Genomic DNA, 13950 nt, shown 5'->3' on the forward strand with positions numbered 1-13950 from the left:
TATTCATCCATATTATCTTTAAACATCTCACTTTTATATACAGAATATCCTTTACTACCAATAGAATTAGGTTCATATTTATAATCGAATAATTTTACGTCTTCCCACAAATTTATCCATTTATTTAAACCACTTGGACAACTATTTTCAACCAATGCATAAAAGTAAGGGTAATCAAATTCTGTTGGTAAAAATCCACTATTTGAAACGATTTCTAAAAATTCGCTTGGATTACCACCTTCAGTACATCTTTTACTAATTTTTCCCTTAGAACAGTTAGTTAAGTACAAAGCAGAAATTCCTAAATGGTCATATCCTTTCATACATCTTAGTGTTTCAAAATGTAATTTAGAAGCAAAAGCCCATGAGGAAGCACAATTTCCTTGATCTTCAACGCCAATCTTGGATATGCAATTATTTTCATTTTTCCATCTATTACAATAATCATCATTACAATATATATCATCATTAAACTGAATCGATTTTACATTTCCATTCTCATTTGTACTTAAATCAATAACTCCGTCATATTCTTCATCATTTGATTCATTATTTTCATTCTTTCCATTAGTATCAGAATTTTTTTTTATAACAACATATGAATCATCAGATGTTAATAAACCACATCTACTTTTAACCCAATCGTCCACATTTTTCATACAAAGTGCTGGGTTTCTTAATTTCGTACGTAATACGAATTCATCTTCTTCTTTATGTTCTTTTAAAAGTTTAACAATATTATTAAAGGCATCTGCAGTAGTACCTATTTGGTGATTCATAAATGTTCCACTTAAATCAACAAGTTTTAATAAAGAACAGAAATTAATAATATCATCTTCTAATGTACTATTTAAGTCTTCAAAACTTATCAAAACATTTTCACCATTCTCACCATCGGATTTATAAAATGATGATATTAATAAATCTATAGCTCCTTTTAGTTCAGATTCTACACTTTCTTCATATTCAGTTGATCCTTTGACTTTAAAACGTTCTTCATTTAATTTTTCTTTATTTTCACGAGAAATAAAATTATAGCATACATCAGATTTACTATCATTTTCAACTAATAAACTACACTGATAGCATTTTTCAATATCAATATTACCACTCAAGAAACAGTTAGTAGCTAGAGCTTCACATTTTTCTATAATAAAAGGGAATATGAAATCAATATATTTTTATAAAAACTAAAATGAATAAATATAATAGTGTACATATAAAAAAATATATATATATATATATATTTTTTTTTTTATTAATTTTCTTTTCTTTTTCCACATAATTGCATTACCTGGCATATTATTTGTTACGACATAATTTTTGTTTTCAAGCACAAAGGACTTTTCATCTGACATGGAGGAAAATACTTGTATGGAAGTAATAGGAGGGCTCATCCTTTTTATTTTGAATTTTTTTATATCTATTGGTATATCTAATAAATATAAAAAAAAAAAAAAAAAAAAAAAATTAAATTAAAATATTTTTGAAAAATTATATAATATATTTTATTGCATAAAAAAATTGAATATTTTAATATAATCATTTACATGTTTTCATCATATATATAAATAAATAAATATATATATATATATATATTTTTCTTTTTATTTATGTTTTAATTTTTTTTTTATTTTATTACTTCCTTCCTCTATAACTTTCCATTTAATAATTAATTCATCTCCTTTAATATATGCAACAAATTTAAAATTTTTTCCTGTCTCACATACATTTTTTAAAAGATCTATACCAACTTTTTCCTCATATTCATCTTTTCCTTTTTTTCTTAATTTTATTCCATAATTTATTTCTGATGATTTCTTTCCCAATTGTATATCAGTATTTCTAGTGTCCACATTAATTATTATATGAGGTACCATAACCAAACCGAACCCTTCATCACATGGACCAGTAATTTTTACACCAACATTTTCTTTTAAAAATGCAGATTTAATTTTAATCGAATTATCTGAACTATTTGAATTATTATTTTGTTCAACAGAATTTTGTCTTGTTTCTGATAATTCAGAATTTTTACTATTTACATTTCCAGTTGAATCTGTTCTAGATACATCAGAATCAACTGTACCAGAAACAGATGCAACAACACCACGTGAATCTGAACTAGAAACAGTATCATCCGAATTAGATGAACTCTGACCAGAAATCAAATTTAAGAAACTGGTACTATCAGAAGATTCAACTTCACATTTTAACACATCACAATTTAATATAATATCTAAAAAAAGAAATTAAAAATATAAACATATTTTATAAAATATAATAAAAATTTTATATTTAAAATTAAACACATATTTATTATTATTAATTAATTTTAAATTTGTATTTATTTTAATATTAATCAAAATATATGTATATATATATATATATTCAAATTCATTATACACATTTTAATTATTCCCTTAACATACGTGTATATTTTTTCTTAATTTTTTTTTTCTTTTTTCTTACATATTATAAAAAATAATGTAAATGAAACCTTCATTTTCTTACACGAATTTTAAATTCAATATTAAACATACAAACAATATTAAATTATAAAGTAAGAATAGATTTAACAAATGTATAAGAAAATATAAGATATATATATATATATATATATGTATACACTAAATATAAATAATAATAAAAAAATTTATAAATAATATATAATTATATGGTCAAAATATATTAGTTCATATTATTTTTCTCCATCTTTTTTTTTCTTTTTCATTTTCATTCTCTTTTTTTTTTTTTTTTTTTCTCCATTTTTTCTCTCTTTCTCTTTTTATATTATATTTTTTTTTAAAAACAATGTGATATTTATTCTTAAAATTTTACTAGTGCAACAATAAAAATAATTAATCCCTAGTGTGTATGAGATTGTTTTTTTTTAAGGTGTAAAAGTATTTTTTTTTTTTTTTTTTTTTAACTCAAAAAAATATATATACATATGATAATATTGATCATCTTTTTAAAGAAATATATTTATATTTAATAGTATTTTTAAAGAGGTACTATTAGACAAAAAAAATAATAATAATGATAATAAAAAGAAATAATTCCATTAAAATGTTGCATTCTATTTTTTCTTGTATATCATCTATTCAAATTCTATCGTTCTTTGTAAAACATTATATATATTCTAATATTTCTTATATAATATTTCCAAATGTATATATTTCATTTGTATTCTTATATTAATAATACTAATTTAAAATATATACCTAAATTTAGTAATAGAATTTAATATATATAATATATTTATATATATTTAATAAAGGCCTCTTTATATACTTATGAAAATTTTCCTCATAATCATATATCAAAAATGTATATTATTATAAACTAGAAAAATTATTAATAATTTTATTATAATTAAATTGAAAAAGTAAATATTGTGTAAATTCATATTTTTCTTTATTTTTTTTCCATTTTTAATTTTTTAAATCAAAAATATAAGTAACTAGTTTCCATTTTCACATTTTTTCTTGTTTTTTTATATATATATTTTTATATTTCAAAATAAAAATAATAATGAAGAAAAAAAAAATCCAAATGTTTATGCCATAAAACAATAAATATTAAATAATTCCTTTTGCTTAAGGTTGATATAAATTATATCCACACAACATATTCTATGTATATAAATCTATAGTAATAGTAATATATATATATATATTATTATTATATACAATTTTAAAAACATTTTTTTCTTATTATGGATAATGGGTTATAATTCACTTCATATTATACTACTTCATTATAATATTAATATAAAACACACCAAAAATTAAATATTACTGTTCATATAGATTAAATAAACATATAAATATATATATATATATATATATATATATATATATATACACCTTTGTGGTTTGTTTTATATACAAAATTTTTATCATACATGAAATATACCAACAATAATAATATATCTTCTACAAAATTTACTTCTAATTATAAAACATTTGCCACATTCATGTGTCTTAATATGATAGCATAAAAAAATATACTTCCTAATAAACTAAAAAAAAAAAAAAAAATTAACAGTAAAAAATATAGAAAATATAGGCACAAATATCATATACAGATATATGTATATATTTTTAATTACAAATGGTCTCATACTTATATTTTTATATCATGTTCTTTTAAATCATAAAATTCAAAATACATAACAAATAAACATAACCATAAAAAAAAAAAAACCACAAAAATAGTCTTCTCTTGCATGTAACAAATATATATATATATATATATATACACCTTTGTGGTTTGTTTTATATACAAAATTTTTATCATACATGAAATATACCAACAATAATAATATATCTTCTACAAAATTTACTTCTAATTATAAAACATTTGCCACATTCATGTGTCTTAATATGATAGCATAAAAAAATATACTTCCTAATAAACTAAAAAAAAAAAAAAAAATTAACAGTAAAAAATATAGAAAATATAGGCACAAATATCATATACAGATATATGTATATATTTTTAATTACAAATGGTCTCATACTTATATTTTTATATCATGTTCTTTTAAATCATAAAATTCAAAATACATAACAAATAAACATAACCATAAAAAAAAAAAAACCACAAAAATAGTCTTCTCTTGCATGTAACAAATATATATATATATATATATATATAATACAATATAGTACAAAAAAAGAATTAAAATAAAAAATATATATATATATATATTTATTTATTTATTTATTTATTTATATTCATTTTATATATTATTTTTTTTTATACAATTTTCTTCTTTTACATGGTGAATTCATAAAAATATTTATTAAAAAAAAAAAAAAAAAAAAAAAAAAAACCGTTGTTATCAAATTAAAATATTTACTATAATAAATTTATCTTGTTTTCCTTCTTTGACATAAAAACAAAAATGAAAAACTCCCAAAATTTTACATTTATTATTATCCTCTTAATAAGCCTTATTTTTATTTCATCATGTTCCAATACAAATGAGAACTATAAAACAAAAAACATTGACCCCAGAATATTACAATTAACAACAGAAATAGAAAGAACGAACAAGAAATTTGATATTATACGATCATTAATTCTTTCTGGAACACTTTTTCTGTCTTTAACGGCAATGACTGGAATAGCAGTACACGATTATTATCAATTTCTTAAACATACAAAAAATATTAGAGATGCTGAAGTAAACACAATATATAAAGGGATATAACACAATATGATGGTATCATATAATACACATATATATATATATTTTGAATGATAGGATGTACAAAATTTTTTTATCATGTTAAAGGAAACACATAAACATAAATATATATAAATATAAAAATAAATAAATATATATATATATATATATATAACATATAGAGACATTCTTAAATTGAAGAAGGAATTTTTTTTTTTTCTAATGAAATTTGTTTTTTTGTTTTTTTTTTTTTCCTAACATATCCTACTTCTAGTGTACATATATGGACTGATGAATAATTTTTTTATAGGAACAGATGATTGTCGTTTAAGTAAATTTTAAATATGTATTATATTATAATATAGCCATAGTGAAACATAAAGAAGGAAATATATTACTATATCATTATAAAATGTAATTTTATTTATATTTTAATATTCTTATATACTTTTTTTTTATATATCATTGTGTTTTTTTTTTATATATATCATTGTGTTTTTTTTTTTATATATATCATTGTGTTTTTTTTTTTTATATATCATTGTGTTTTTTTTTTTTATATATCATTGTGTTTTTTTTTTATATATCATTGTGTTTTTTTTTTTTTATATATCATTGTGTTTTTTTTTTCATATAATATCGTGTTTTTTTTTTTTTTTATATAATATCGTGTTTTTTTTTTTTTTTATATAATATCGTGTTTTTTTTTCATATTGTATTTCCTTTTTCATCATATAATATTTCCCTTATTTTCATATTCCATATTTGATGTCATTTTAATTTTCCAAATCTTTTCATATAACATATATTTTTTTTTTTAATTTTTATTTCCTAATATAATAAAAATGAAATTACATTACAAACAATAATAATAAAAGAAATATATATATATATATATATAACACATTTTATATTTTATACTTTTAAAAAATAAAATGAAGGAAATATTAAAAAATATATAATGTATATATATATATATATATATATATATATATATTATATTATTAAACGAAAACATGTAAATTTTATAAGTTACAACAATATAAGTATTAATGTATATATATTTAATATATGTGAATTATAATTTTTGAATACATTCAAGTATATGTTTTTTTTTTTTTTTTTTTTTTTTTTCTCAGTATTCATATTTGTATTTATTTATATTTGTACAGTAACAAGATATTTTTTAAATTCATGAAAAGCATTTACTATAAAATTTGGATAATATATATATATATATATATTTATACATTTTATTATTTCTTTATAGCAGTTATTGCTTTTATAAAAATAACCCTATAATTATTACAATTTATGTAAATAATATCAATGTATAATAATATATATTATATATATATATTTATTTGAAATATATATAATTTTTTTTTTTTCTTTTACCCTTTTCGTAAACAATACACAAAGTTGTAAATCCAAAAAAAAAAAAAAAAAAAAAAAAAAAAAAAATCATATATATATTTATTATAACACCTATATTTTTAATTATAAAAAAGTTAATTTTCAAAATGAATTATAGCCTTATTACAAAAAAAAAGTTTCATTTATATAATGTTCCTCACTTCATTTATAACAAAATAAAAATAAACAATATAAAAAATAATACTTGTATTACAAAAAGGACATATAATACAACAAATGGAGAATTTAAAAATGTCCTAAGCCAAAACCTGGACGACAAAAATAATCATAATTTTTCAAATATGAAATATAAACCAGTAAATTCACAACCAAAAAAAAATTTAAGTGTATTTGGATATAACAGAGGAAAATTTTTTGTTAGTATTAAGAAAGATTTTACTAGCTTTGTCGTAAATACATTAATTATCTCAGTTTTCTTATATTCAGTTTATACTTTAGCACCTAATGAAACCATATCACAAAGGAGAAAAAGAATTATTACGGAAAGGTTGATGAAAGAATATGAGCTAACTGACAAGGATCTCGAGATGATTGAAGATTATGATGAAATAGTTGAAAAGTAAAAAAAAAAAAAAGAAACACACACATATATATATATAATATTTATTTATGTATATTTCGTCTTATTTTTGTTTCCTTTTTAATTTATATTTCATTTAATTTTTTTTCTTTTTTTGGTGAAATAAAAAATTTATATATTTATATGTATAACACTTTAATTCTTATTAAAACAATATATATATATATATATATATATATATATATCGTGTTTGTTTTTATTTATTTATTTATTATTATATACATATAATTATTAAAAATATAATTTCAAACAAAAATCTTAAAAAAGATTTCAACAAAAATAAATAAATACAAAAATATTATATATTAATAATATTATTAAAAATGTAATTCAGATTTATTAAAAAAAAAAAATAAAAAGGAAAAAAAAAAAAAAAAATTGTATATATTTATAGAAAAAGATCAAAAAATATCCAATAAGTCTTATTTCCCATTTTTGGTCCCACGTACTACCGATCCATAAGTTTGTTTGGTAGCTGAAAAGTTAAAAAAAAAATAAATAAATAATAAATATATAAATACATACACACACACACACGCACATATATATATAAATATATATATGTCTTATTTATAATATATATAATTTATAGTACACATATATATTCAACGTATCATAATTCTTCTTAATTTTTCACATAAACAAAACATATTTTTTTTTATCTTACATGTATTAAATGGGAGATATTTAAATCTAATCATATTTTTGATTTGTTGTTTCATAGTTGCGAAAAATAAGCATATAAAATAAAAAAGTAATAAAGGCCAAAATACTGGTATATCTAGAAATGAGAAAAAGGTACAAAAAATAGATATACAGATAGCTCTTGTAGAATATAACCAGAATTTAAATTCATTTAATTTTCTTAGAAATGGTCTAAATTCTTTTTTATCATCTGGATTATTTGAATTTTTAGTTTCATGTGTTTGTTTCATTGGTAATAATAAACCATTATTTTCATTTTCATATTGTTCATATATTTCTTCTATATTATGAGGTGTTAAGAATCTCAAAAATAAATTTAATAAAAATATGGCTAAAGCATAGGAAACAACATAAAAGCCTGTTACATAATATACCCTAAGAATATAGGTAATAAACAAACCAAGCAAAGTAAACCATCTTGTTTTTATATATAATGTTGTTTTATCTACATAATAATTATGTGTATTAATTAACTTATTACAAATGTTGGGTAATTGCGGTTCTGTTTCCTCCATTTTTATTTATATATATATATATATATTATATATAAATATATATATAATTATTATATTATATATTATAATTTATTTTATTCTATTCTATTTATATAACTTTTCTAGTACTTGTATAAATTCCTACTTATTAATTTAACATAACATATCAATAATATCACACATATATGTGATTTTATTATATATATATATATATATATATATATTTTAATACAGTTTATATAAACTTTTTGTCAATATATATATTTTTATATTTTTGTCATTTGAAAAAAAAAAAAAAAAAAAAAAAAAAAAAAAATACATAAAGCATACACATAAAACATAAATTCCAAATATTATATTTTCCTATTTATATATTCTTTGGCCTTTTATATTTTTTTTTTGTGGTAAAAAGAAGAAATATATATATTCTAACTTTTTGTCTTATAAAAAAATTACAACTCCAAAATTATATTATATACACAAAAATGTCATATAAATTATATATTCACATATATATACATATAATAAATATATAATATATACATAAAATATATATTATTATATACATATATATATTAATAAAATCACGAAAAAATTTTACTTAGAGAATTTTTTCTTTTATAAATATTTCCAATAAAAAAAAAAAAATAAAATAAAATAAACATATGTTCGATGTTTATATATATTATACATATCATATATATATATATATATATATATATATATATATATATATACATTCATAAGTGCTTTTATATAAAAAATTACATTTTACATTTATATTTATTTACAAATTATAAAACAATACGTATACATTTTCATTACCACACAAAAAAAAGAAAAAAAGAAAAAAGAAATGGAAATATTAAAAATTAAATAAATTTATTACTTATACAATGTAAATGTTTTTTTTATGTTCCTCAAGCACAAAACATACGAAACATAATTACACAAATATAATTATAATATATATATATATATATACATACAAAGTTATATTTATTTATATAAATATATTACTACATACTATTATATATATAAATGTAAATATGGAACTATTTTTAAACTGCTCTCACATAAAAATTTGTATATTTTGTTTACATCATATTATATTAAATATATGGCATTTATAAAATAATAATAATAATGAAATACGTAAAAGCGAAAAATTAACAGTAATACTAAATTATTTATATATATATACATATATATGTATGTATTTATAAAAATATATATATATATATATATATATATATGTAGAAAATAATATAAGCATAATATTTCCTATTGTTTTTAAACAATAAAAATGTATAACTATGCCAAATAAATAATAAAAAAAATGAAAATAACTGGTATAAAAAATATTAAGCACAAAAGATATTAATTAGTAAAAAAATAATAAAAAAAAAAATTTTTTAAATAAAAAAGGAAAAATCTTAATATAAAATAATATTCTATGTAAAAGATGATCCTGTTTAATTTTTTAAATATATACGGAAAAATTATCTCATGGTAAGATAAAGAAAAAAAATAAAAAAAAATAACAATAAATAAATAATAATTTATAAAATTTTATAAACTACTAAATATGAAGAATAATATAAATAATATATATATTAATAATGATATATAACATATGTATAATATATATATATATATATATATATATATAAATGATATTAATATATAATAATTTTTAATTACTTTAATTTAAATAAAATACAATAATATATATTTTATACGTAATAGTAAAATAAATAAATCTGATATTACTTATATTTTACTTCTTTATTTAATGATATATATAATATATATGATTACTTTTAATTGAACAAATATATTTTTTTTCGTATTATATAAAAAATTTTAAAATGAAAGTAAATATAATATTTATAGTATAACAAATTACATAAATAATGATCCACCATAAAATTGTATATATTATATATATATATATATATATTAATAATTCTACATATATATAATTATAAGGTAAAGAAGAACATTGTTTTTTTAAATAAACAATATTATATATTATAATTATTGAGCAGAAAAAAAAAATTTTTTTATGATCATATATATATTATATATTCTTATTTCCATATTACTTATTAAATTTCATCCCTTATTTTTTATTTAGTAACTTAAAAATTATTTATATATAAGGAGAGAACGGCGTATTATTTATTTTTTTTTTTTTTTTCCCTTTTTTGTAATAAAACAGTTCTTTAAAATTTTATATTTAACTTTTTTCTTATATATATATATATATATATATAAAGAAGAAAAAAAAAGTTATGTAGAAACATAATTATATATATATATTTATATTATATTTTATTATATATAAATACAAAAGTGAGTAAAATAGAAATGAAGTAATAAATGTAAACAAGAAAAATTAGGATAATTACATATATATGTATATAAAATTAAAAAAAAAAAAATAATAATAATAAATATTAATATTATAAACATGTATATAATATTACTGTATATAAAATTAGCAAATTCTTCCTTTTTTTTTTTTTTTTTTTTTTTTTTTGTTACTGTAAAAACTATCTTATTTGAAAACATAGGTGCACATTATTTTATAATCTAAGGAATTAGCTATATATCAAACTAAATATAATACATAAATATATATATATATATATATATATGTTCATATATTATATTTTTATCCCTCCCAGAAAAAATATTTATTCATATTATAGGATTAAACACAAAGAAGTACGGACAAAAAAAAAAAAAAAAGAAGAAGAAAAAGAAAAAGAAAATAGAAATAATGTGTACAAATATATGCACCCAAATTAATTTAAGGTTTTGTTATTATAATCATATATTAACAACAACGACTTTTGTACATTTTTTGTTCGCTCTGATTATTTAAAGCAAAAGTTTCGGGTAAATATCTGTATATTAAAATAAATAAATAAATATATATATATATATTTATATTTATATGTATATGTATATGTATATATGTATGCTTTATTATTGATTATCCTACATTTGTTCTTCCTGGTGTTCTTGCTTCATAGCTTTTCTAGCTATTTCATCAAATGCTTGATCAACATTAATTGCATTTTTTGCACTTGTCTCAAAATAGGGAATATTGTTATTTGATTTACACCATTGCAAAACTTTTAATGATTGAACCTTAAATAAAAAATAAATAAATAAAGTAAACATATATATACATATATATATATATATATATATATATATATATATATATTTTCAACAACAGTAACATATAGAATAATCACAAGATTAAATTTTACTTTTCTTTTATTTGTTTCATCAACTTTATTTCCAATAATAACAAAAGGAAAATTTTCAGGATCTTTTGGACTAGCCTAAGAAAAAAAAAATATATATATATATATATATATTACACCTGTATAAATTTTCGTTTACAAAAAAAAATATATATTTTTTTTTCTATTTTATTTCATTTTATATTCATTTTATTATCAGTACTTGAATTAAAAATTCATCTTTCCACGATTCCAAAGATTCATAAGTTTTGTAGTTTGTCAAATCGAATACTAAAACACAACAATCTGCACCTCTATAAAAAGCTACTCCTAAACTTTGAAAACGTTCTTGTCCTGCAGTATCCCATATCTAAAGAAATATAAAATAAAAAAAAAATTAAAAAAATCATAAAATAATATAAATTATATCTATTCTCTTATAACTCATCCCACAAATATATATATATGTATATATATATTAGCATTATTTTTTTAAATAAAAGATATATAAATATTTTATTTGAACCTGCATAGTTATTTGTTCATTGTCAACTATAGTTTCTTTAGTTAAAAAGTCGGCACCAACTGAAGCAATAAAAAAAATAAATAAAATATGTACATACATGCATACGTACAAATATATATATATATATTTTATTAAATAATATATATATAATTATTATTCCTTCTAAAACATTTTATTTACTCGTTGCTTTGTACTGATTCGTAAATTTTTTATTCACATATTGATTCATTAATGATGTTTTACCAACACTGTAAAAAAAAAAAAATATGTACACATATATATATATATATATATATATATTTATATATATGTATCTTTTTGATTAATAAATATGGTTATACTTTTTTATTTTAAAGAAATGAATATATTGTATTATTTCAAAAAATGTATCTTAAATAATTATATTAAATTCAAATATCATTTCTATTTAGTATATATAATAAAAGGATATTTCTCAAATAGAAATAATTCAATATTACACACTTTTTTTATTGCTTATAATATATATATATATATATATATATATATAAGGTAATAAACACATTTGTTTAAAGCATATAATAAGATTTTATTAAAAAATATTTACAAATATATTTTCATTTTATGGACCAGTATCTTAATATTGACAGCATATATCCATATCATGTTTATATAAATAAATATTAATACTTATATTTAAATTTCTATATACTCAATCTTATAAGCCAAATATTTCATTACACATTTATAGTTAAAAATTTATTCTACCTTATATATATATATATATATATATATATATATAATCATACAATTTAATTATTATTTTACAATTTTTCAAATTTATATTTACCCACTATCTCCAAGAATTATAACTTTTAATATGGTTCTTTTTTTATTTGACATATTTTCCTTCAATATATTGTTCTTTTTTTTTTTTTTTTTTTTATTAAAATTTGATTTTACAATGATACCTAAAAATTTTTTTTGAGAAATAAAAATTTATTTATAATGTTATATAATTACCTATAATTTTTTTTATTTTTTTATTTTTTTATTTTTTATTTTTATGTTTTGATAATTTTAAAAGTTTTACTATTTAATATAAAATCCTTTGAAACAATAGATAAAAATAAATTCAATAATTATATATTATATATATATATATTACTATTTTAAATATGTATGGGGAAAAAATAAAAACAAAAGGAAAAATTATTTAATTATAAATATATATAATATATATATATATACATATTTTATATATACATTACATATATATAATATATATCCATATATGTATACTTTTTCTTTTTCTTTTTTTTATAATATTAAAAATGTAATACGAGATTATTCATAAACCCTAACAAATTTTTTTTTCCTTTTTTTTTTTTACTTCATAATAAATATATTTTTTTTTTGTTCACATTAAAATGATTATATGAAAGTTTCCCTTTTGTAGTTGTATACAATTATATGGGAAAAATATTAAATATATATATATATATATATATATATAATGAATTTATTATAAATATAAAAGAATATATTTATATTACTTTACAATATATATGTACATATTAATAAACATATAATAATATATATATATATCATATATATTTTTATAATTTATATAATAAATATTTGGGTATATTTTTTAATGAAAATGTTGAGTACAATGTATATTTATATATGTATATATAATTATATATAAATATAATATTACATATATGTATAATATTATATATATATATATTACACACATGTGC

At 17.0% G+C, this 13950-nt stretch overlaps 5 protein-coding genes across 5 annotated transcripts in view; 2 read left to right on the top strand and 3 right to left on the bottom strand.

Annotated features, from left to right (window-relative positions):
* The window catches only part of PF3D7_0902800 (serine repeat antigen 9), a gene marked incomplete at both ends in the record, with an annotated part of 3386 nt that extends 880 nt beyond the window's left edge, over positions 1-2506 (bottom strand). The window contains 4 exons of the mRNA XM_001351866.1: positions 1-1147; positions 1295-1435; positions 1643-2239; positions 2473-2506. The exon at positions 1-1147 is cut by the window's left edge and continues 880 nt beyond it. Coding sequence (XP_001351902.1) covers positions 1-1147; positions 1295-1435; positions 1643-2239; positions 2473-2506 — 1919 coding nt within the window. The remainder of the gene's footprint in view (positions 1148-1294; positions 1436-1642; positions 2240-2472) is intronic.
* Positions 2507-4915: 2409 nt separating this feature from the next.
* Positions 4916-5224, top strand: PF3D7_0902900 (conserved Plasmodium protein, unknown function; the record flags this gene model as incomplete). Its single annotated transcript, XM_001351867.1, has 1 exon — positions 4916-5224. The coding sequence occupies one exon, from the start codon at positions 4916-4918 to the stop codon at positions 5222-5224; it is 309 nt and encodes a 102-aa protein (XP_001351903.1).
* Positions 5225-6723: 1499 nt separating this feature from the next.
* On the top strand, positions 6724-7200 carry PF3D7_0903000 (conserved protein, unknown function; the record flags this gene model as incomplete). Its single annotated transcript, XM_001351868.1, has 1 exon — positions 6724-7200. The coding sequence occupies one exon, from the start codon at positions 6724-6726 to the stop codon at positions 7198-7200; it is 477 nt and encodes a 158-aa protein (XP_001351904.1).
* A 439-nt stretch (positions 7201-7639) lies between these two features.
* PF3D7_0903100 (protein RER1, putative) lies at positions 7640-8437 on the bottom strand (the record flags this gene model as incomplete). The annotated part of the gene is made up of 2 exons (XM_001351869.1): positions 7640-7692; positions 7885-8437. The coding sequence occupies 2 exons, from the start codon at positions 8435-8437 to the stop codon at positions 7640-7642; spliced, it is 606 nt and encodes a 201-aa protein (XP_001351905.1).
* Positions 8438-11261: 2824 nt separating this feature from the next.
* PF3D7_0903200 (ras-related protein RAB7) lies at positions 11262-13087 on the bottom strand (the record flags this gene model as incomplete). The annotated part of the gene is made up of 7 exons (XM_002808866.1): positions 11262-11331; positions 11430-11578; positions 11704-11778; positions 11903-12049; positions 12206-12264; positions 12386-12453; positions 13035-13087. The coding sequence occupies 7 exons, from the start codon at positions 13085-13087 to the stop codon at positions 11262-11264; spliced, it is 621 nt and encodes a 206-aa protein (XP_002808912.1).
* Between the last annotated feature and the right edge of the window lie 863 nt (positions 13088-13950).

This window comes from Plasmodium falciparum, assembly GCF_000002765.6.
Source record: "Plasmodium falciparum 3D7 genome assembly, chromosome: 9".
Taxonomy (NCBI): domain Eukaryota; phylum Apicomplexa; class Aconoidasida; order Haemosporida; family Plasmodiidae; genus Plasmodium; species Plasmodium falciparum.